Below are 23,221 nucleotides of genomic sequence, written 5' to 3' on the forward strand. Positions count from 1 at the left end.
TTCTTAATAAGTATGCTTCTGATCTCGTCATCGCCAGGGGCTGAGTTTTTCAAGCTCATGACGATGCTGTAAACTTCCTCAACAGTAGGAGGGTCAAGAATGGAGAGTGAAGGAAACTGCCCTTTAATTAGGCAACAGGGGCTTGTATCAGAGGTTGAGAAGCTAGATGCCAAGGTAGCGCCAACATTTACAAATAAATCATTGAAACCATTAGAAATATCTATTGGGTTAGAATGGGCTCCATTCTTCCCCAGCATCTCACTCGGGGTAGATGTTTTAGATTTTTTGCAATGTAATAAATGGTTGATAAGATTCCATGATATTTTAATGTCACCAGAGGCTTGACTAAACTTATCAGCATAGTAGGTTTGTTTGGTTTTCCTTAGTAATACTGTACATTTATTTTTATATTTCTTGTATGTTTCTATATTTATAGGGGTGGGATTTGCAATAGATTTTCTGTTAAGTTTTGATTTTTTTTTTTACGTGAAGATTTTTTTAGTTCATTCGTTATCCATGGTTTCCCCTTAGAGTTATTTTTACGACTAGAAATTAAAGGTTAGTTTAAACATACAACAGAACCTTTATCGATAAAATTTTGTCGAGGGCGCTACTGAGCCATTTTTTAAAATCACATGTGAAACTAATCAGGAACACCCTTATCTGTTTGTTTCCGTAAGTGGTGCAGCTTCACCCTGAGGCACTTACCATTTCATATAAAATTATAAAGTCTGATGAATTGACCGAAGCGGAATCCTCACTGGAAGTGTCTGTAGAAGATAGCTAAACCTTGGAATACAGGTTATTTTAATAACATTAACCTTGCCTGATAAAGACAAATACAGAGGAGCCAACATTTCTGTTCTGGTCCTACAACCATTCGTTCATCTAGGTTTTCCCTTGAGTCATTTGCGGTGCGTTAGCGACATCTATTGTCCACTTTTAGTATACAAAGTCAAAGTCAAAAGTCAAAGTCTGCTTTATTGTCAATTTCTTCACATGCCAAAATAAACAAAGAGCTCGAAATTACGTTTCCCACTATCCCACGGTGACAAGACAGTACACAATATACATACAAGTAAACAACACAAAAAGTAAAAACAATAAGGCACAAACAATGAATAAATAAGAGCGATGAATAAATAATAAATAAACAAATGACAATAAATAAGAGGAGCAAAAATGGAGCAAGTGTGCATACAGCAGACAGTCAGAATATAGCGCAAAAGTACAGGATGTTACGCAGGAGGTGGGAGAGAGTTCAGGATCCTAACAGCCTGGAGTATGAAGCTGTTAGTGAGTCTGGTGGTGCGGGAACGCAGGCTCCTGTACCTCTTCCCAAAGGGCAGAAGATCAAACAAAGAGTGAGCGGGGTGACTCACATCACACACAATCGTGGTCGCCTTGCGGGTGAGATGGGAGGTGTAAATGTCCTTCAGGGAGGTGAGTGAAGCACCAATAATCTTACCAGCTGTGGTCACCATGCGCTGCAGGGCCTTCATGTTGTATTCAGTGCAGCTGAGTGTTTTTCCGGTTCTCTTCTTGTTTGGAACAAGAGCTCAGTTAGACGACACGAGGCAGTTAAAGCTAGCGGTTAACTCAGCTCCGCAAGAAAAGTCTGTTCGAAAGTTTTACAGTTGTGATTCCCCATGAGGGCAATGCTGTTTTACAGCTTTCTGTTTTGCACATCTGTGTAAAACAAAGGAGAGGAAAAATCAGAGGATCGTTCGGCATTACCTTTGTTGTTCTCCTCACCGAACTGTTTACACATGCTGGATAGCCGAATACCTACACGTTTAGTGAGGCCAGTATAATTTCAATATGACATTGAGAAACCTCTAATACCACTCTGTGGCTCGAGTCAAGTCAAGTCAAGTCAAGTTTATTTGTATAGCCCTAAATCACAAACAGTCTCAAAGGGCTTCACATAGCCAAAAATTGACAATTATTCTCAAAGCATCCCCTGATCATAAGCTCCCAAAAGGGCAAGGAAAAACTCAAAAAACCCCTGCCAGGGGAAAATGAGAAACCTTGAGAAGGGACCACAGATGGAAGGATCCCCCTTTCAGGATCACCAGGTTATAATGGATGCAGAGAGTGCACAAGTAATACATAATATGAAAATCAATGAAAAAATGGATGTCGGAGGTGCCCTCGGTTGTCCTGGCCGTGTCTTCAAGGGGGTTGAGCTGCAGTTCCTTCATCTTGAATTGGTCCCCGAGAATCCAGCTAGCCGCGATCAGCTTTTGAGCCACCTAACCCCCTCCCCAGCCGGGGAGGGGGTGGGCAGAGAGAACAAAACAAACTCCGGCCAAATCGGCCATCACAAGTTAGTTAAAGGCCATCTCATAGAAATGTGTCTTTAAACGTGTCTTAAATGTTTCTACTGAGGTAGTAGTTCTAATATCCATTGGTAGGGCATTCCAAAGCTCTGGAGCCCGAATAGAGAATGCTCTAGACCCTGCAGACATTTTCTTGGCCCTCGGTATAACTAAAAGACTAGCGTTTTGCGAACGAAGGTTACGAGACGGAACATAAGGAACGACTAGGTCGACGAGATATGAAGGCGCTAAGCCATGCAGTGATTTATAGGTTAGTGGAAGAACCTTGAAGTCACATCTTAAATGGACCGGGAGCCAATGTAATTTGGCTAATATTGGGGTAATGTGATCAAATTTTCTTGACCGTGAGAGCATCCTCGCAGCGGCATTTTGCACTAACTGTAGACTTTTGATACTGGACTTAGGAAGACCAGAGAATAATACATTACAGTAGTCCAGGCGCGACGTAACGAACGCATGTATAATGGTTTCCGCATCCCCGGTCGAGAGGATAGGACGAATCTTAGCAATATTACGAAGGTGAAAAAACGCAATCCTGGTTATATTCTTAATGTGTTTTTGAAAGGAGAGCGTTTGGTCAAATATTACCCCGAGATTAGTTACCGTATCACTCTGAGTGATAGTCCGGTTATCTATAGTTATAGTGGTTTCCTTAAATAAGTGTTGATAACGAGTAGGACCAATTATCAACATCTCAGTTTTATCTGGGTTAAGACGAAGGAAGTTGAGAGACATCCATTGCTTGATCTCCGCAAGGCACGCCTCGAGATTACAACAGTCCCGTGGATCTGTCATCGATAACGGCATATATAATTGGGTGTCATCCGCGTAGCATTGAAAGCTCATATTATATTTACGTATTATGTCCCCAAGCGGAATCATATAAATATTAAATAAAATCGGTCCGAGTACCGATCCCTGTGGAACACCACACGTAACATTATAAAGCTCAGAGGACGTATTACCATGGACCACTCGGTGCGTCCTGCCTGATAGATAGGAATTGAACCAGCTGAGTGCTGACCCTGAGATACCAACACAACTTTTAAGACGCCCTAATAAAATATCAAAGTCTACAGTGTCAAAGGCAGCACTAAGATCGAGTAGTAACAATACAGACGACGTATTTGAATCCATAGCTATGAGGAGATTATTAGTCACTTTAGTAAGTGCTGTCTCTGTAGAATGATTAGCTCTAAAACCAGACTGAAAGGAGTCATATCGATTATTAGCGACCATGTAATCAATAAGCTGCTGCGCTACTACTTTTTCGAGAAGTTTTGCTATGAATGGGAGGTTTGAAACTGGCCTATAATTACTGAGACAGTCCGGGTCAAGATTTGCTCGCTTAAGTAGTGGTTTAATAATAGCGGTTTTAAAGGCTATTGGCACTATCCCAGAGGAAACAGACAGATTGATTATATTTAAGACGGACGGTCCTAAAATTGGAAATAATTCTTTAAGTAGTTTGGCTGGAAGCGGGTCGAGTAAACATGTTGTTTGTTTAGCCGTAATAACCAATTTTGTAAGCATTTCAAGGGACACGCTATCAAAATTTGAGAGGGTTATTGCATGATCCCCAGCGCTAGTAACCAGCGGAGCGATTGCCATGGTATTCTTGATCTCGTCCCTAATGGACTCAATCTTTTGAGCAAAAAATTTCATAAACTCGTCAGCTGAGTGGAAGGAGCTATCGGGGTTCGGCTGGCGCAGAGTTAGCTTTGCCACTGTATCAAATAGGTATTTAGGATTGTTTTTATTAAGATTAATGACTTGCGAAAAATAACGAGTTTTTGCTAAAATTAGCGCATCTTTATATTTCAGGAGGCTGTCCTTCCATGGAAAACCTCAAGTTTGGTTAAACGCCATCTGCGCTCATGCTTTCTACATAATTGTTTAAACGTACGTGTTTCATCTGTGAACCACGGAGTTGGCCATCTACGGCGAGTTTTCAGACGTAGCGGTGCCACAGAGTCGATGGCTTTTAATAATGTCGCATTGAATTCATTTGTAAGATTATCGATAGAGCCGTTGTATGCGGGAAACATGGCGGTTGCCGGCGACAGTAACTCAGACAGCGCAGTTGCAGTCATGGAGTTAAGATTACGGCTGCTATAATTCCGATTGCTCTCTTGTCTTTGACAAGGAACTAAAATTTCAAATTTTATTAAGAAATGATCAGACAGAACAGTAGTGTATGGCAGTACTGCTATATTTGAGGTTGCTAGTCCCCGGGATAATACCAGATCTAAGGTATTTCCATTCTTATGCGTTGCTGCTTGTACAGCTTGCGTAAAACCACACGTATCGATTAAAGTTTGAAATGCCGAAGTCAGTGGTTCTGACGGTGAATTCATGTGGATGTTGAAATCACCCATGATAACTATATTATCTGCATTTGTCACTAGATCAGCCACAAATTCTGAAAATTCATCCAGGAAGCCAGAGTAAGCCCCGGGTGGGCGGTAAATAACAACAAGATAGAATGACGGTAACGCAGTGGATCGCACAATGAGAACTTCAAATGTTTTAAATACGTGAATTGAGCGAGGCCTAAATCTAAGCTCAGAATTTGAGATGAGGGCGACACCCCCACCCTTTCTTCGAGGACGTGCCACATGCGAGCTCACAAAATTTGGAGGCGAGGCCTCGTTAAGTGGCAGCAATTCATTAGGTTTTAACCAGGTCTCGCAAAGACCAAAAACGTTTAGATTATGTTCCGTGATAAGGTCATTAACGAGAACTGCTTTCGTATGAAGTGATCTAATATTCATAAAACCGAATTTAAGTGTAATCGGTTGATCAGGGTGCGTATCTATCGAAAGATTTTTAAACGGGATGCGAGTAAAATTGTGTTCTCTAGGCCTAATATCACCTCTCAAAAGTTTATTAGGGCGGTGGGATGAAACGACCGTGGGAATTTGATGATGAATATTTGTTACACATGTGAAGTTATCTAAAACAGGCACCGTTTCATCAGCAAGACCGGTCGGGACGGAGTGATTGGATTTGTCTACTACCCCAGTAGAAAGTGTGTTTATGTGTATTGCAGCACTATTTCGCGCTCTAGTCTACACGAGGAGCTATGTGTATGCTGAAAGTCTAGCCTAGCGCTAGTTAACTTTAACTTATCAGACTCCAAACCCATCCTCACAGGTGGTCTAATCACCTGTGCCCTGGCCTGCTCTAGAGTGACCTGTCATGAGAGGCTCAAACAGTAATCTATATTCCTAGAAAGAGTGAAGGCGCCTTCACGGTTAGGGTGAAGGCCGTCCTTCCTCAGCAGGTCGGGGCGGCCCCAGAAGGATGACCAGTTATCTATAAAATACAGTCCCTGCTTTTTACAGAACCCAGCCATCCATCGATTAAGGGAGACTAATCTACTAAACCTCTCATCAGTGCCTCTCCCAGGCAGGGGGCCAGAGACAAATACTCGATGCCGACTCATCTTTCTGGCAAGATCACAAGTCCTCGCTATGTTTTTCTTTGTGATCTCTGATTGTCTCATCCTAACATCATTGGAGCCGACATGTATCACTATGTCCGAGTAGCTAGTGTTGTTGGAACTACGCTGTTGACTAGGCCTATTGCGAGTCAGCTCCCTAAGATTAGCTTCTATGTCGGGTGCTCTGCCCCCAGGAATACACATTACCGTGGCTGGATTTTTAAGCGTAATGTTTCGGGTAATGGAGTCGCCTATGACCAAAGTGCGAGGGCCAGTAGACCGAGATGACTTTGGACGGCTATGCGTCTTACCTGGCTCATCGCGATTAGCAAGCCGCTTGGGGCTAATGCTAACCGGGCTAGCGGGCTGACTACAGCCCGCGTCTGTGTCCGCCGCAACTACTGTTATCGCACTATTCTGCTCTAACTGGCGGACACGTCCCTCTAGCAGAGACAACCTCTCTAAGAGAAGGGTGCAGTTGGTGCACGAAGCCGTACATACCTCTTGGTCCGCTGCCATACTTTGCGTCCGAAGAGCGACGATCTGTCAGAACCTCGACTCTCGGACCACTGTCTAGTTCATCTGATCCCTACAGGCAGAAATTAAAAACTTCTAAGCCTGTGGTGAGGACTGTGAAGAAGTGGACAGTGGAGTCAAGGCAGGACCTCCAAGCCTGCTTTGAGTGCACCGATTGGGGAGTTTTTGAAGCTGCAACTTCAGACATGCATGAATTCACTGACACTGTCACATCATACATCAGTTTTTGTGAGGATCTGTGTGTGCAGACTAAGAACTTCTGCACGTACAACAACGACAAACCATGGTTTGAACCGAACCTCAGGGGGCTGCGCAAAGTCAAGGAGGAGGCCTACAGGAGCGGCGACCGGGACCTGATCAAGCAGACCAGAAACACACTGAAACGAGAGGTCAGGAAAGCCAGGAGGTGTTACGGAGGGAGCGTGGAGAGACACCTCTCTGCCAGTCCTGATCCCTCAACAGTGTGGAAAGGTCTGTAGAGCATCACGGGCTTCAAGAAACGAACCCCCCGTCCTGTGGAGAACCCAAGGCTTGCAAACCAGCTAAAAGGTTCTACTGCAGGTGTGATCGGTCCTCCCACTCAACAGGACCTCCTGCAGCACAATCAACATACTCACCTCCCCCCACAACCACTCTGTCCACATCTCCATCACCGTTGTCACCTGCTCTCTCTCTTGCAGAGGTCGCTTCCGCACTCCAGATCCGCAAGGAGGAAGTGCGCCAGATGTTCCGGAGACAAAAGATCAGGAAGGCACCGGGCCCAGACGGCGTGTCACCTTCCTGGTTGAAATTCTGTGCTGAACAGCTGGCACCCACCTTTGCACGGCTCGTCAACCGTTTCCTGGAGCTGTGTGAGGTGCCCTCGTGCTTCAAGAGCTCCACCATCGTACCGGTGGCCAAGAAGCCCGCCATCACAGGTTTGAATGACTATAGACCTGTCGCTCTGACAACTGTGGTCATGAAATCTTTTCGAGAGGTTAGTGTTGAACCACCTGAAGGATGTCACGGGCCCCCTGCTTGACCCCCTCCAGTTTGCCTACCGGGCAAACAGGTCGGTGGATGATGCAGTCAACATGGGACTGCACTACATCCTGGACACCCCAGGAACGTACGCCAGGATTCTGTTTGTGAACTTCAGCTTGGCGTTCAACACCATCGCTCCTGACATCCTCCAACAGAAGCTCATCCAGCTCACGGTGCCTGCCTCCACCTGTCAGTGGATCACCAGCTTCCTGACCAACAGGAGACAGCGTGTGAGGCTGGGGACCATCACATCTGACACCCGGACCACCAATACTGGCGCCCCTCAGGGGTGTGTCCTCTCCCCACTGCTCTTCTCTCTCTACACCAATGATTTCTCCTCAGGTGACTCTCCTGTGAAGCTCCTGAAATATGCAGACGACACCACTCTTATCGGACTGATCCGGGATGGTGACGAGACTGCGTACAGATAGGAGGTGGAGCGGCTGGTCCACTGGAGCAGCCAAAACCACCTGAACCTGCTCAAGACCGTGGAGTTGACAGTGGACTTCAGGCGAGACCCTTCACGACGTTCACCCCTCAGTATCCACAGTAATACTATTCTCTCCACAGACACCTTGAAGTTCCTGGGAACCACAATTTCTCGGGACCTGAAATGGACCGGCCACAAAGACTCTGTCCGGAAGAAGGCCCAGCAGAGGCTGTACTTCCTGAGAAAGCTTAAGAAGTTCAACCTGTCGCGGGAGCTGCTGAAGACCTTCTACACTTCCATCATCCAGTCTGTCCTCTGCACCTCCATCACTGTCTGGTTTGGATCGGCCTCCAAACAAGACAAGCACAGACTGCAACGGACAATCAGGACTGCAGAAAAGATAATTGGAATCAACCTCCCATCTATCCAAGATTTGTACCTGTCCAGGACCAGGAAACGTGCAAGTAACATCTCTACAGACCCTTCTCACCCAGGTTGCAGTGTGTTCGAACTACTCCCCTCTGGACGGCGTTATAGAGCTCTGCACGCCAAAACTGTTAGGGTTTTCCAGGTTATCTTTATCATAGGATTATGTTGGAATGCAACAGGTAATACATACCTTACCTTGTCCTCCTTATCACAAGATCGTAAAACATCCCCTGAGATGTTTAGACTAGAGGACAAGGGCTTTCTATTCAGCCCACTCATACCCCCACTCTGTTTCTCTTAATAAATATCCTCTTGCAGGAAGGAGAGTTCAGACTTCCATTCGAATATCGCTGCAGGCACAGCGACGAATGGACTCTCCACCTGCAGGTGTCTAAAAGGACTTACTTGTCTCCCGTGTGGTTCTTGCAAAATAAGTTGGAGTGAGCAAATCTCTAACATTTTGGTGCCGAAACCCGGGATCCCTCATACCCGCTATCTGGCTGACGAAGGAGGACGTGCTGCATTGTCGACAAGCCAGCGTCCATTAAGAGGACCTGGAGGAGAAAGTTCTGGGAAGAGAATTCTTCGCTGGGCCAGCATCTTAGGTCTGCCTTCGTCTGAGAGAGGTGGATTGACGGGACCCGGCAGTGCAACGAACCAAGGGGACAAGTAAGTTAAAGGCCTGAAGTTGTGTGCACGAGAGATACGGCTTTGGTTTGTCCGAGCTATGAGATACGGCTTTGATTTGTCCGAGCCATGAGATACGGCTTTGGTTTGTCCGAGCTATGAGATACGGCTTTGGTTTGTCCGAGCTATGAGATACGGCTTTGGTTTGTCCGAGCTATGAGGCCTAAAAAAGCGCTGGAGTTTGTGTGATTGAGTGTGTGACTGGTAGGATAAATTGACTAAATAGTAGTTCTAGCATTGATCCACGGCAATAATACAGGCTAGTACTTTGTTGAAAGGTCAATTTAAACCTGCATTGAAGATCTTCAAAGAAAGAAATAAATACATAATAATAATAATAATAATAATAATAATAATATTTTTGAGACAAAGAAATTTTATAACCTAAAACTACTAGAATTAAGATGGGAAATAAAAACGGTAAATCTCTACCTCTTGACAGAGATGAGAAGTACATGGCGAGTAGATTTCTGAATTGTATGCAATATATGCCGAAGTGGAAGAAAAAGTATGGAGTAGAAGGGTAGTTGAGAGTTGAAGTGTGGAAGATAGTAGTTGATGTTTTAGAAGAGTGTGGATAGAAAGAAAAATGGACTGAAAAAGAAAAAAGAGAGAGAATTGGATTGTGCTAAAATGTGGTTAAAAGTTTCACAAGAGAGAAGAGAACAAATCCAAAAGACAAAAGATGGAAAGTTGAAAAGTGATGAAGCCGCCATTCAATTGAGATTTGAAAAATAATTCTGGGTACATAGTGGCATCCCATTCAATGATGCAGATGAGAGTGCTTATCAGCAACATCTTAAAATTGCGCTCCTCACTGGTTTCCCCCCTGACTTGGGCAGTTGGGTGAGGAAACATTTGGTGGAAGCGGACACTGCTTGGTTTACAAAAAACATGCAGTGGCCCAGAGACGCTGACAAAGGGATTGAGAAAGGCAAAAGTTCTGATGTATTTCATCTAGATGATGATAATGATCTAAATGAAGATACAACGATCTTCTTCCAAAGTTCCCAAAGGGGCAGAGGAAGAGTTAGATACCAACAAGGTCGCAAGCCACCATTCAAATCAAAACCCCCATCAGATTCAGACAACTGTTGGAACTGTGGGAGACGAGGACACTTTGCACGAGAGTGTCGTTTTGCAAAACAATACCAATCAAAGGGTGGAGGAAGGAGCAGAGGAAAAGCCAAATTTTTAGCATGACAAGCTTCCTCCTCTTTGACCGCTTATGCTCATACAGAGAAAGATAGAATAGATGCCCATATGACAGCAAAACATGTCATTGTCAGATTATTAGAATTTTTTTTAGATTATTAGAAGTCCTGTCCATCCAAGAAGTATGACAATGCTGTTTATATGCCCAAATTACAAATGACTAGAGATCAAATTGTGTTACACTAAAGTTAAAATATGCAAATCAAGTGGTAAAGAAATACGACTTGCTTCTAGAAGATATATAAATAAAATTAGAATGTGCTGTCCTCGTGTGCATGGGAGGGACCAGCTCATGCTCGACCACAGGAAATGGCCAGCCTGTGACGAATCATTGTTGCTGAGACCTACCTTCCGCACGCGAGAGCTGTGCATGTGTGTGCGTATGTGTTAAAGTTGAAGTCCCAAATTGATGAAGATTGGCTAAACTTTTAGTATAAAGAAATTTGCTAGACTGTTGTCTATTCAATTTACACCGCAGAACAGAAACAATTTTGACAGATAAAAATGAGAGGAAAAGAGAGAAATCTGTTTGCGAGCAGAAACTAATCCACACTAGTGCATGTTAAGTGTCGAGCTCACATGAGAAATTCGATGAAGAAAAAAAAAGAAAGGAACGACAGAACATGCTTTCAGGAATTGGAAGGAGCTAAATTGTGAATTTAAGATTTTGCAATGCTACATTTAATAGGAATAATTGATTGGTTGTGTTATAAGATTATACAAAATTCTAAATGCAAGCTAAATCTGAGAGATTGAGTTCTTCAAATTTAAAAACAAAGAAAAAATTCAGATTAATTTGCCAGTTGTTTGTTTTAGTTAAGTTTTTTTTGGACTGGTGGATTGTTCTACCAGGAAACCTGAGTTGAAAATGATATATGAATGTTGTGTGGTGAGCTTGGATGAATTGGGACCAATGTGATAGTATGACTCCTTTTTGGAGACTGTGTGAGATGCATATGATGAGCATTGATGAATGATTGCCTGAATGAAAGGTTGAATGGTTGAAGTCTTTGGCGACTACTATGGAAAATTAGTAGAGCGACTTTGATAAAAGAGTGATTTTGAGCAGGTTGAATGTTAGAAAGAAACACGTAGCTTTTGGATTGATAATTAACTAGAAAAAAAACTGCAGAACCAGTAACACATGTAGAAGATGTGTGAACTGGGAAATTGAGAAGCGTTTTGGAAAGAAAGTCAAATTAAATGATGATGGAATCGTATGTAGTAAAGAACGCATTCTCCCAAAAAGTTTGTCAAGGTGTGAGGCATGGGCGTTGCCAAGCCTCAAAAGGAGGGAGTGAGTAGGACAGATAGTGGAAGATAGTAATAATACAACACTTTATGACAATGAATTTTCGAATACATTTGGTGTTATACTGTGGTAAATTTTTTGTTCTGGTGTAGATAGGTTAGCAACACGAGAGATTTAGAGGTTCAAAAGAAAGACAGTTAAAAGAAAACATTTTTGATTTGGACAATTGCAGGCTAACAGGAATATGAGAACGATAAGAACTACGAGGTGGGATCCAATTTCATTGGGGAGATTGAGAATTCACAGCACCATACTCGAAGTCACATTTTTGAGCAAGCATGACAATAACATGTGAGAGGTCAAGACATACAGATCAGGGCTTGATGTGGAAAGCAGACCTCGATGAGTTGATTTTCAATAATGATACTGAAGACAACATACTGTCCGATTAAATTGGAACTATAGATAAAATGTAGCTCAAAAATAGGATGAGTTGCAGGATTTACGATATAAAAACGAGACCGCTGTTATCAGAAGAATTTGAAATTTGGTAAACAAACGTTACCAGCAAATTGATGGAAGCAGCTACATTTGGAGATAGTCTTACAAGTTTGATGTCCCAGCCTGTCATTCTCAGTGTCAGGGTCCCTGAAACCCAATCCGAGACTTCGCCTGCAGCCGTGAACAACTACAAAATGGTGCCTGGCTCTGAAGCACCTTTGACCTTTGGCGAAGGACAAGAAAAGACTGCTGTTGTGCTTGGAGGGGGACAAGTACACTCTGGAGGACAGAAAACATCCTCGGGGACGAGAAAAGACAGTGAAAAGCGGAGGAACTCAAAATGATGAAAATTGACTCATTTGAACAATGGACTCATTTAAGAGTGATGGATGGGGTTGCTCTGAAGCAACAACAAAAGAACACCAACTTGAGAGGGTGAAGTGCGGCAAAAAGATATGCACTTAGAGTGTCCGACAACCAAATCGCACTCCTTGCTACGGCGTTACCAAATTTGGTGAAGTTTGGTTCAAAGTGGAAGGGAGGTTCATTGTGCACTGAGTTTGACAGAACTGAGGAGATTTGATAAATAAATAAATAAAAATTTGAAAAATACGTAGGGCTACAGAGAAAAGCATTATAATCAGTGATTGAACGGATTTGGATAAAACAAATAGGCTAAAATGGTAGGGAACAAGAGCAAGATCTGATATTTTGGCTCATCAAGCTTAAGACGTAGAGGTCGAGTTATATAAATTTTAGAACAGGACATTTGGCAGTCAGGAGGAAGCTAGGTTGCTCAATGTACCTACTCAATACAATAGTAAGGTTTTTTGTACCACAGTGGAGGTTGGATGGTCAGAAAGTTAGGTACGTTCAATTTTTGACATTCACACAATCATGCATAGGAGTCACAAGGCGACAGTTAACAAGACAATGACTGCAATAGGGGCCACCTACGACTGCACCGACATGAAAAAGTAGAAGCAAGAGAGCAGAGTATGGGATTATATGCTAAAACGTCTGCTATACAGTTACCGATAGGAGATTCTATCAAAAGAAGCTACATGAGAGATGGATTAGAATCCCTTTGTTTGTGTGTTCTGTGTTTGTGCGTAATTTCTGTAAAATTGTGACAGTCTGTTGTCGTTCGTCTGAACTTTGTATGCCGTTTTGTGTATGTGTGCGTGCAGATGTGTGTGTGTGTGTGTGTGTTCACACCCTGTGTGGGTGCGAGCGTGTGAGGAGAAAGAAGGCATGGGTAAGACAATTTTTTTTTAAACCAGGAGGCAATAAATGGGAACGCCCCTGTCATAAATAGTTTTGGGTTAAAGGGAATCATTAGGAGGTGTTCAAACTCTTCCCGCAAACACTCCTATTTGCCAGTTAAATGGGCACGACAATTGACCACGAGAGTTGCAAACAACAGATGAAGAATAGTCCTTGGCAGATTATATGATCAGGACGCTCAAACTATGTCAAAGACAAATTTACTGCCGCTTGATCTTTCCTCCTCACAGGTCGACAACCCCATCAATCCAGGAGACTGGGTCTACATCGAGGTCATCAAAAGAAGGAACTGGGCCAGCCACGACAGGAGGGGTGTTATGTGTGTTCGAAACTCCCCTCTTCCTCCACACTAGGTCGCTTGGAGGCCAGAGCAATGAATGTCACTGAAGCGAAACGTATGGCATCCATGGGAGGAGTTGGATATCAACGCCGAGCAGTCACAATCAGTGATGCCGACCCATCCCACTCTGGACTTGCAGACGGTGCCTATGATGAACACTTCTGGGCAAATCTCAATGTGACTGTTAGAGGATGAACAATACCACAAGTGGCCTACACGGAGAGACCAGCTGGAGTGAATTACACATGTTGCATCCAAGGTAGCAGGACCCACAAATGCATTAACGACAACTGCTCTCCAGGAGGAAACTGGATGGGAGCTTTGGACATCACCGCTGTGTGCCAGGATGAGAGGGCCGTTTTCAAGTTGTAAGGGCTCTACTACCAGCATGGCTGCACCATCGGACGGGACCTACTTCATCCAGAAGTTCAGAGGCACTGCCTCACCTGCATCCTATGAGTGCACGTGCCTGTTCAGTACGGATCATGGTTTTGTGGTCACAAGAGTTGTCCGATGCTGCCTGCCAACTGGACACGAGTGTGTGCGCCAGTGTGTGTGACAGACCTCACCTACAGACTAGAACATCATCAGCTGACGAAAACACGAGCACATATACAACTTCTTAGACGTGACAGATGTGATAATGATAATGAGACGTGGATTGCGTAGATGCTGTTCTGTTGATCATGTATTACAGAAACTTGTTGATTTGACCATCAAATATGCTTCGCAAGTAATGGATACGCTGATGTACTGTTTCTTTGTTTTTCTTTTTATTTTTTATTGATAGCATTCTGGTCGCCTAAGGCAAAGGGACCGTGTAAGAATTTTCCTGGTAATAACATCTGGCCAGCAGGTTTTTCACTTACACAATAAGTTTGATCTGGGGTATTAAGGTAATGCCTCATCTTCACTGGAATGTGTTGCTATCATTGTTTGTTGTTTTATATTTTTCCTATTCTTCTTTCTTCATTATAAATATATATGTGTTTTTTTCTTACTTGTCTTTGTTGTTTGAGGTAGCATAATCATATGATAAAACAGGAGGGAGATGTTAGGGTTTTCCAGGTTATCTTTATCATAGGATTATGTTGGAATGCAACAGGTAATAAATACCTTACCTTGTCCTCCTTATCACAAGATCGTAAAACATCCCCTGAGATGTTTAGACTAGAGGACAAGGGCTTTCTATTCAGCCCACTCATACCCCCACTCTGTTTCTCTTAATAAATATCCTCTTGCAGGAAGGAGAGTTGAGACCTTCATTCGAACATCGCTGCACACACAGCGACGAATGGACTCTCCACCTGCAGGTGTCTAAAAGGTCTTACTTGTCTCCCGTGTGGTTCTTGCAAAATAAGTTGGAGTGAGCAAATCTCTAACAAAAACCATCAGACACAGAGACAGCTTCTTCCCCCAGGCTGTCGCTCTGATGAACTCACACCACTCTTCACTCTCAGAGTCATTGCTATGCAATAACATCCTGCTCTCCACACCTTTTTTGAATTGTCTACACTATTTGTACTATGTGTCCTCTCTGCATCAATTGCAGCCTAGTCATCCTAGAAGAGGGATCCTCCCATTTGTGGTCTCTTCTAAAGGTTTCTCATTTCCCCTAGTTGGAGTTTTGAGTTTTTCCTTGCCCGCCTGGGAGTTTAAGATCAGGGGATGTTTGAGAATATTTGTCATTTTTCACACGTCCTGAGTGTTGTTAGTAACCTAAATGTTGAACAGAGGCTGTGATGTACCAAAGTCAAATTCCTTGTTTGGCACGCTCAAAGATGGCGAATAAAAATCTTGAATCTTGAATCTAATAGCGTTTAGAAATCTACCCTCACCAAATCCGAAAGAGAGCGAGGAAACAAAATTCCAAGACACCTTATTCCTGACAGTGGCCCACTGAAATTACCAGATATAATCATTTCTCAAAGCAGTGACGTGTCAATGGGAGGGCCTCTGATTTATTCCAATTTACCTTGAATCCTAACAGCTGAGAAAACCTGTTAATTATACATAGAAATTGCAGGTAAACATTGCCGAGGTTGCGTAACCAGCACCAAGGCATCCTCAGCATAGACCATTATCGTGGGTGCTTCCATAGAATTAAATAATAAAGACAATAATATATTGGCAATATATAAATTATATATTTATATATAAATATATATATTATATATATATAATATATATTATATATATATAATATAAATATATATTCAAAAGCGCTCACAGTAAATGCATTATTGATACGCTCACACAATCACACTCTGGTGGTGGTAAGCTACATAAATAGCCACAGCAGTCCTGGGCCAGGCTAACAGAAGCGTGGCAACTAGTGCGCACCTACAGCCTGTCACACCGCGATGAGGTTTTCTTTCTGAAATTTTGTCTTGTCCTGTCATTTCCTGTTTTATTTTGAAATCCCGATTCCCCTCATTCCAGTTCACTTGCCCTTCCTCATGCGCCATCTATGGTGTCCACCTATTCCCAATTGGCATGTGTTAAATAGTCTCTGAAATGTTTCCCTTGTGGTCATCAAAGTGTCCACATTCCTTATTGAGGAGGCTATTTTCGCTGAGTCGTTAGGATGCATACAACGTGCAGGATGGTGTATCGGTAAGAATACAGGATGCAATGGATTGGGTATCTTTACTCAGGGGTTAGATGGTAATTCCAGATTTACAGGGGGAGAAATGATAGATGGTTGATGATAAATTTGATTCCGCCTCCCGCCCGCCCCTTCACCTTGCTCCGCACCTCGTTCTGCCCCCTTCGACACTCCAGCCCCCCCGCCAGCTCACCAACCCCCCTCTCACCCCCCCGGAGTCACTCTTCTGTCTCCACTCCATCACCCCGGTCTTCCGACGTCCCCGTCTCCTTTACAGATCTTCAGGTGAGGAGTCACCTCAGAAAGATCAAGGCAGGGAAGGCCCCGGGCCCAGATGGCATCTGGCCGAGACTGCTCAGGGACTGTGCGGACCAGCTGAGTGGTGTGGTCAGGTACCTGTTCAACCTGAGCCTGAACAAGGTCCCAGGACTGTGGAAGACCTCCTGGGTAGTCCCCGTACCGAAGGTGCCGCACCCCAAGGAGCCTAACCACTTCAGGCCGATTACCTTGACTTCCCACCTGATGAAGACGATGGAGGGGATCATCCTGGGTCACCTGCGTTCGCTGGTGGGAGCGCAGCTGGACACCCTGCAGTTTGCTTACCGGCCTGGTCTTGGGGTGGACGATGCAGTGATTTATTTACTGCACAGAACACTGCTTCACCTGGAGGACAACAGGAGCACTGGGAGGATCATGTTCTTCGATTTCTCCAGCGCTTTTAACACCATCCAGCCGTCACTGCTTAGGGTGAAGATGGAGAAGGCGGGTGTGGACCAGCGCCTGGATGCATGGACAACGTACTTCCTCACCGACCGGCCGCAGTATGTGAGGTTACATCGCTGTGAGTCCGACGTGGTGCGCTGCAGCACAGGTGGCCCCCAGGGTACAGTGCTCTCTTCTTTCCTTTTCACCCTGTTCACTTCAGACTTTACCCATGACACCGCTCACTGCCACATCCAGAAGTTCTCCGACGACACGGCCATTGTTGAATATCTCGGAGGGGAACGATCTGGAATATAGGACGGTCATCAAGGACTTTGTCAGCTGGTGTGAGCTCAACCAGCTTCAGCTGAACACCAGCAAGACGAAGGAGTTGATTGTGAGCTTCGGGTGGACAGCACCCATCTTCACTCCGGTGAACATCCAGGGATCGGACATTGCAAATTCCTACAAATTCTGGGTGTTCACCTCAACAACAAACTGGACTGGACTGATCACACCCACGCCCTGTACAAAAAGGGCCAGAGTCGCCTCCACCTGCTGAGGAGACTGAGGTCCTTCGGTGTGTGCAGGGCTCTCCTCCGGACCTTCTATGACTCTGTGGTGGCCTCAGCCATCCTCTACGCTGTGGTCTGCTGGGGTGGGGGCAGTCCTGACTGGGACAGGGGGGGACTGAATAAGATGGTCGGAAGAGCGAGCTCTTTCCTGGGCTGTCCCCTGGACTCCATTGAGGTTGTGGGTGAGAGGAGGACATTGATTAAGCTTAAATCCATCACAACACCTCTCACCCCCTCCATGAGATTGCGCGGTCCCTGAGCAGCTCCTTTAGCAGCACACTTTTGCACCCTCGGTGTAGAAAGGAACCATTCCGCAGGTCCTTCATTCCCTCTGCTGTCAGACTTTACAACATGCATGCCACCTGATAAAATGTATGTGTTTCATCTCTGCTAGCAGCACTTGTGTTTGTCCTTGTCTGTTATTTACCCTTTTTTGTAATTCCGGCACTTGTTTTTATTCTTGTACTCGTATTGTTCTTGCACTCATATGCGCTGCTGTGACAAGTGAATTTCCCCGCTGTGGGATGAATAAAGTTCTATCATCATCATCATCATCATCATCTTCATCATCATCATCATCATCATCATCATCATCATCATCACCATCATCATCATCATCATCATCATCATCATCCTCATCATAAATAACAAATAATGGGTAGCAGATAATGGATAGCAGGAATTCAATAACAGATATCCTACAAAGAAATCCAATAACAGAGGTCTTAAAACAGAAAATGTAAAATATCAATTAGAATATACACAATACTGATCTAAATATCACATCTTAACATATACCGTAATTTTCGGACTATAAGTCGCGGTTTTTTCATAGTTTGGGTGGGGGGGCGACTTATACTGAGGAGAGACTTATATTTGAATTTTTTCACAAATTTTCAAAATTCAAAAAAAAAAAGGAAAAACAAAGTTAAAGTTATGTTAAGTTAAAGTCCCAATGATCGTCACACACACATCTGGGTGTGGTGAAATTTGTCGTTTGCATTTAACCCATCCCCGTGTGATTTTGATCCATCCCCTGGGGGAGAGGGGAGCAGTGAGCAGCAGCTGTGCCGCCCTCGGGAATCATTTGGTGATCTAACCCCCCAATTCCAACCCATGATGCCGAGTGCCAAGCAGGGAGGCAATGGGTCCCATTTTTATAGTCTTTGGTATGACCCGGCCAGGGTTTGAACCCACAACCTTCCAGTCTCAGGGCGGACACTCTACTACTAGGCCAATGAGCTGGTTTAAACTGCGATAAACGAACCGCGATATAGCAAGTGATTACTGTCATTTGAATTTCAAGTGACGTCAGTGGCGCGGCGGTTGTTTACATAACGGACAAAGATTCGATCACAGGATGATGAAGGGCCCCACCCACTACCGGCATCATTAGCGGCTCTGTTTGTAAGTGAGACGGAGGATGAAGAGTTTGAAGGATTTAATGATTTGGAATGACACAGAAGGTTTGAAAAACTATTATGGCTTTTACGCACACCCGGTCCTACTCTACGGAGCTTTCTTTCACCTCCGTGGATTGAAGTCGGGGGCCGGTGCTCGGCCAGGTGGCTGTCCAGGGACGGTATGGGGCTCGGACATGGCTTGTACGCACGCCCGGTCCTACTCTACGGAGCTCTCTTTCACCTCCGTGGATGGAAGTCGTGGGCCGGCGCTAGGCCGTGTGGCTGTCTGGGGACGGTGGATGGGGCTCGTACTTGGCTTTTATGCACACCCGGTCCTATTCTATTCTTCCACCTCCATGGCTGGAAGTGCCACCTCCGTAGATGGAAGTCCACACCGCCACACACCTGGAAGTCAACTTCGGTGCTTGGGGCCGTGTGACAGTGAACTATTTATGTTAGAGTTATTTGATATATTTTATTTCGTGTAGCAACTTGTATATGTTTTTATCGTTACAGTTCAGTACTTGTTGGCTCGTTGAACTCTTGATTTGTTAAATAAAGAGACCTTTACCAAACCCACGTCTTTCCTTGTACTTTGTTAACGCTATCATCATCATCATCATCAGGTGTCTTGCCTGGAACAGGCATTGATGGCCATGGCCCTCCATTCTTCTCTGTCATCCGAAGCTTTCATCTTCGATTTAAGCATTGAATGTCTTTCCATGACTTTCTTTGCAATTTTACAGACAGTATGTTGCAATTGCTTTCTGTCCGAGCAGTGCCCATACTGGTCGGCTGTCCTGACCATTGTACCTAAGGCTATCCTCTGCTCAGAACAACGAAGTCCAAAACCAATAACAAAGATACTCTCTGGCTGCCTTCAAACTTCATCCACCACCTGCTTCCCGTGGCTTCATCGTGACCCTGACAAGGGGGGCTAAATGGGTACTCAGTCTGGCCCAAGGACCTCCCATAGGCTAGCGGAGGGAAGGAGCGCCTTGCACTTCCTTTGTCAAAGCAAGCTCTGACCCGCCACCCCATAACGCTATAGTATAGTTATATATTAGATCTGTGGAATAACGACGAGGCTGACGTCAGGGCGTACGTGCGGCGTTGTTGACAAAGAACGAGGAATTTGATCGATGGATTTAATGATTTGGAGTGACAGATGATTTGATAAAATTGTTGTTTATATGATAGTTATTTGATATATACTTTATGTATCGTTATATGGGTCTGTGGAATATTTAGAATATTTAGACGTCAGCGGCGCGGCGCATACGCGGCATCGTTTCCATAAAGGACGATCGATGGATTTAATGAATTGAAGTGACACAGATGGTTTCATAAACGTGTTATTTATGTAATAGTTATTTGAATAACTCTGAATGTTACGTCAGGCCCGTTCTAAGCTCTTCATTTGTGTTTATGTCACGTTAGCATACCTATCGTTTAGCCTGTTGTTGCTCGTTCATGTCTGTTCTTGGTGTTGGATTTTGTCGAATAAATTTCCCCCAAAATGCAACTTGTACTCCGGAGTGACTTAGATGTTTTTTTTCACGTTATTGTGCATCTTATGGCTAATGCGACCTATATTCTGGAGCGACTTTTAGTCCGAAAATTCCGGTAAGTAGAATCAGACTTAACCAGACATTAGAAAGGACCTATAGAGCAGTGGTCTCCAACCTTTTTTGCGCCACAGACCGGTTACGTGTCAAAAATACTTTCGAGGACGGGCCTTTCGATAAATAAATACATTTATATAAATAGATAATACATTTACAATAAATATATAAATATGATGAAGTAAAATGATACAACTAGCATAAAAACAACTATAAACCACATAAAAATCTAACCCACCATTACGTTGAATTAGTGGGAGCACTGAGCTTGTTTCTCAGAAACGAGGCGGTCCCATGTAGGCGTAATCGGAGACAATGATGCCCAACGTGTGGTTTGTTCACGTTTATTTGTATATATACATGTATATACCCCCCCCATATATATATATATATATATATATATATATATATATATATATATATATATATATATATATATATATATATATATATATACATACATACGTACATACAGTTTGTATGGAGGAAGGGAGACACCGTGACAACAGCTAATGAAATTGATTTCATTAAGCTTATTTAACTTGATTAACCAGATCATCTGGCCTTAAAAAATCTGTCTACCGAAGCAGCTGTTAGAACTTGGCTTGAGTCATCGCTTTGAAACTACTCGGAAGAATAAACCCAGATTTATTTCAGAGGGTCAGGAGAATTAGACACCTAATCTCCCTGTGTGGTTTCATAAGTATACTAATCTTGATTTGGACATTCCTTGTTTGGTCTTATCTGTGCTTACAGCATTAGCCAGTTAATGCTCTAAATTATTGTGCTATTTGTCAGGTGACTGTCTTTGTGGTTTACAATGTGATAGAGGCTTAATAAAGAACTATTAAGCTGTTACACATTATGCAACAATATTTTTCAATTACATAATCAGAAATACAATTTGAGGTTGCTTAAATACCACTAGTTTCATTTGATAGTTACAAATTAAATAAATTATCAATTGTTTAATAACATACTGTAGAATCCTTCACTATGGTAATTTATTGAAATCTCAATTTTACTCGCTTCGATCCTACGTGACTTTCTGTTTAATGCGGTTTGATCATGGACCCCATTTTTTTGGTCATAAATACATCTTTAGGTATTATTTTAAATGGACGATATAAGAACCGTACAAAGCTAAGCAAAGCTAGCGCCTGAGCCTTTGCGCTAGTGATTTGATGAACTTCTGTGACCAATTTAAAGGCGTTTGATAATAAGAAGTAGGGCTGTTTGATCTTTATGACTGCTTTATTACAGTGATACGAAGAGCGAAGATTGTTTTTGATTCGTAAAGTGGGGAGTTACGGAAGCATCTCATCCACACAGTCACTCGCGGGTCACAGAGCATGGCCGGACACAGTAGTAGAATAAGTGGTTGCTTTATTCTCTCTTCCATCCAATTCACATGGCATCAGAATGACTTACTCAATTTGCCTGAAATTGTCATCTGCGAATTGCTTCCCTTTTAATAAAATGTCAACAGACTACGATGTGTGTGAGTGACGGACAGCAAACGGATCTCTTTGGCCCCTCAACAACATGCCTGACATGAATTAATATAACAAAGGACCCGTTCGGCTGCCTAAAAACATGCCTTTCTAAAAGAACACTATACGACGTGCTTTCGGATTTAACACCATTCCCAAATTCTGGACCCCAAACTCCGCATAAAATCCAAATTTAGGTGTAAATTACTTTGTGCAGCATACACCATGATTGTAAAATGACTAAATTCAATAGAATCACTGCAAGTAGCTTTATTGTGATCAACTAAAGAAATAGTGAAATTGCTAATTTAGTAAGTTATTAATTTTAATCAATTGTGTAAATCTGTAAGAAAAGAAACATTTATGCTAACTTTGTGTTTTTTTTGTGGTTATTTTATCGAAGTATCATACCATTTACTTGGTTGAAGTCTTTGTGGCCTTTTCTACACCTTTTCAACTTTTCAACACCTCACCCCATCTAAAAAAAATATTGTGCCATTAGAAAACAAATTACAAACAATTTAGCAATTAGGAAGTTAGATACAATGCACAATCTTAGTTTATATCTGTGTGAAAGAAAGGATATTTAATGCTACTTTAAGGCTGCTGAACTTATGTGTAAAAGAGGGTTCAATGGATTCAACTGGACATAATCCAATTTGTTTTTGTGTTTATAATGTAATATTGTCCTGTAAGCCACCAAGCCTGGTAGGTTGTACTTTGTAAGTTGCTTGTGCTGAAGGTGTTTTTTTTTTTTTTTTTTTTTTAGGGAGAGGGTAGATCGGGGGATGTTGTCACTGACGGATAAAGGGGTGGCAGCTGCGACCCCCACTAACTGTTGACTCTACAACTACATTCAATCTGACTATATTGTCTCAATCGTGTGTATTAATATTTTCATGACCAGTTTAGAAATCACTCTAACCTCCTCCTTTGAAGAAGAAAATGTTTGCAGTCTTCTGTGAAACCCATCCATTTTCCACTGCTTATCATTTTTCCCTTTATTATCCCAGGCTGACCACAGACAGTCGGGTAACCTTTAATTTGTTTGTGGATGCTCTATGTTTAACATCTTCAAGTGGTATGTCAAACATGACAACTTAATGTTTGTGCAATGTAGTTAGCGTTATTTTTTGCAATCTGATGTTTAAAGGGGCAGAAGGCTCTCTCTTCCCTTTCCTAAACAAAGTGATGCACATGACAATGATACACACATAACTATTATTGAAGTATCATATGGCCACTTAATAATCCATCCATGATGATCCATCCGTGCATTTTCTGTACCGCTTGTCCCCACGTGGGATCCGGGCATGCTGGAGCATCG

General features: G+C 43.2%; 1 protein-coding gene across 6 annotated transcripts in view; it reads right to left on the reverse strand.

Moving 5' to 3' along the window:
* Positions 1 to 961: 961 nt before the first annotated feature.
* Positions 962 to 23,221, reverse strand: part of brip1 (BRCA1 interacting DNA helicase 1) — a 204,647-nt gene continuing 182,387 nt past the window's right edge. For 4 of the 6 annotated variants that reach the window (XR_015859329.1, XR_015859326.1, XM_088380208.1 and 1 more), the window contains one exon: positions 962 to 6,376. Coding sequence is in view for 2 of the 6 variants with exons in the window: in XM_088380208.1 (XP_088236334.1) it covers positions 6,366 to 6,376 (11 nt within the window). In the remaining 4 variants the exon portion in view is untranslated. Of the gene's footprint in view, positions 6,377 to 22,305; positions 22,373 to 23,221 lie in introns of all 6 variants that reach the window. The other 2 variants (XR_015859327.1, XR_015859328.1) reach the window with 1 other exon arrangement.

This window comes from Syngnathus floridae, chromosome 7, assembly GCF_059516105.1.
Source record: "Syngnathus floridae isolate MCC-2025c chromosome 7, RoL_Sflo_1.0, whole genome shotgun sequence".
In the NCBI taxonomy this organism is placed as follows: domain Eukaryota; kingdom Metazoa; phylum Chordata; class Actinopteri; order Syngnathiformes; family Syngnathidae; genus Syngnathus; species Syngnathus floridae.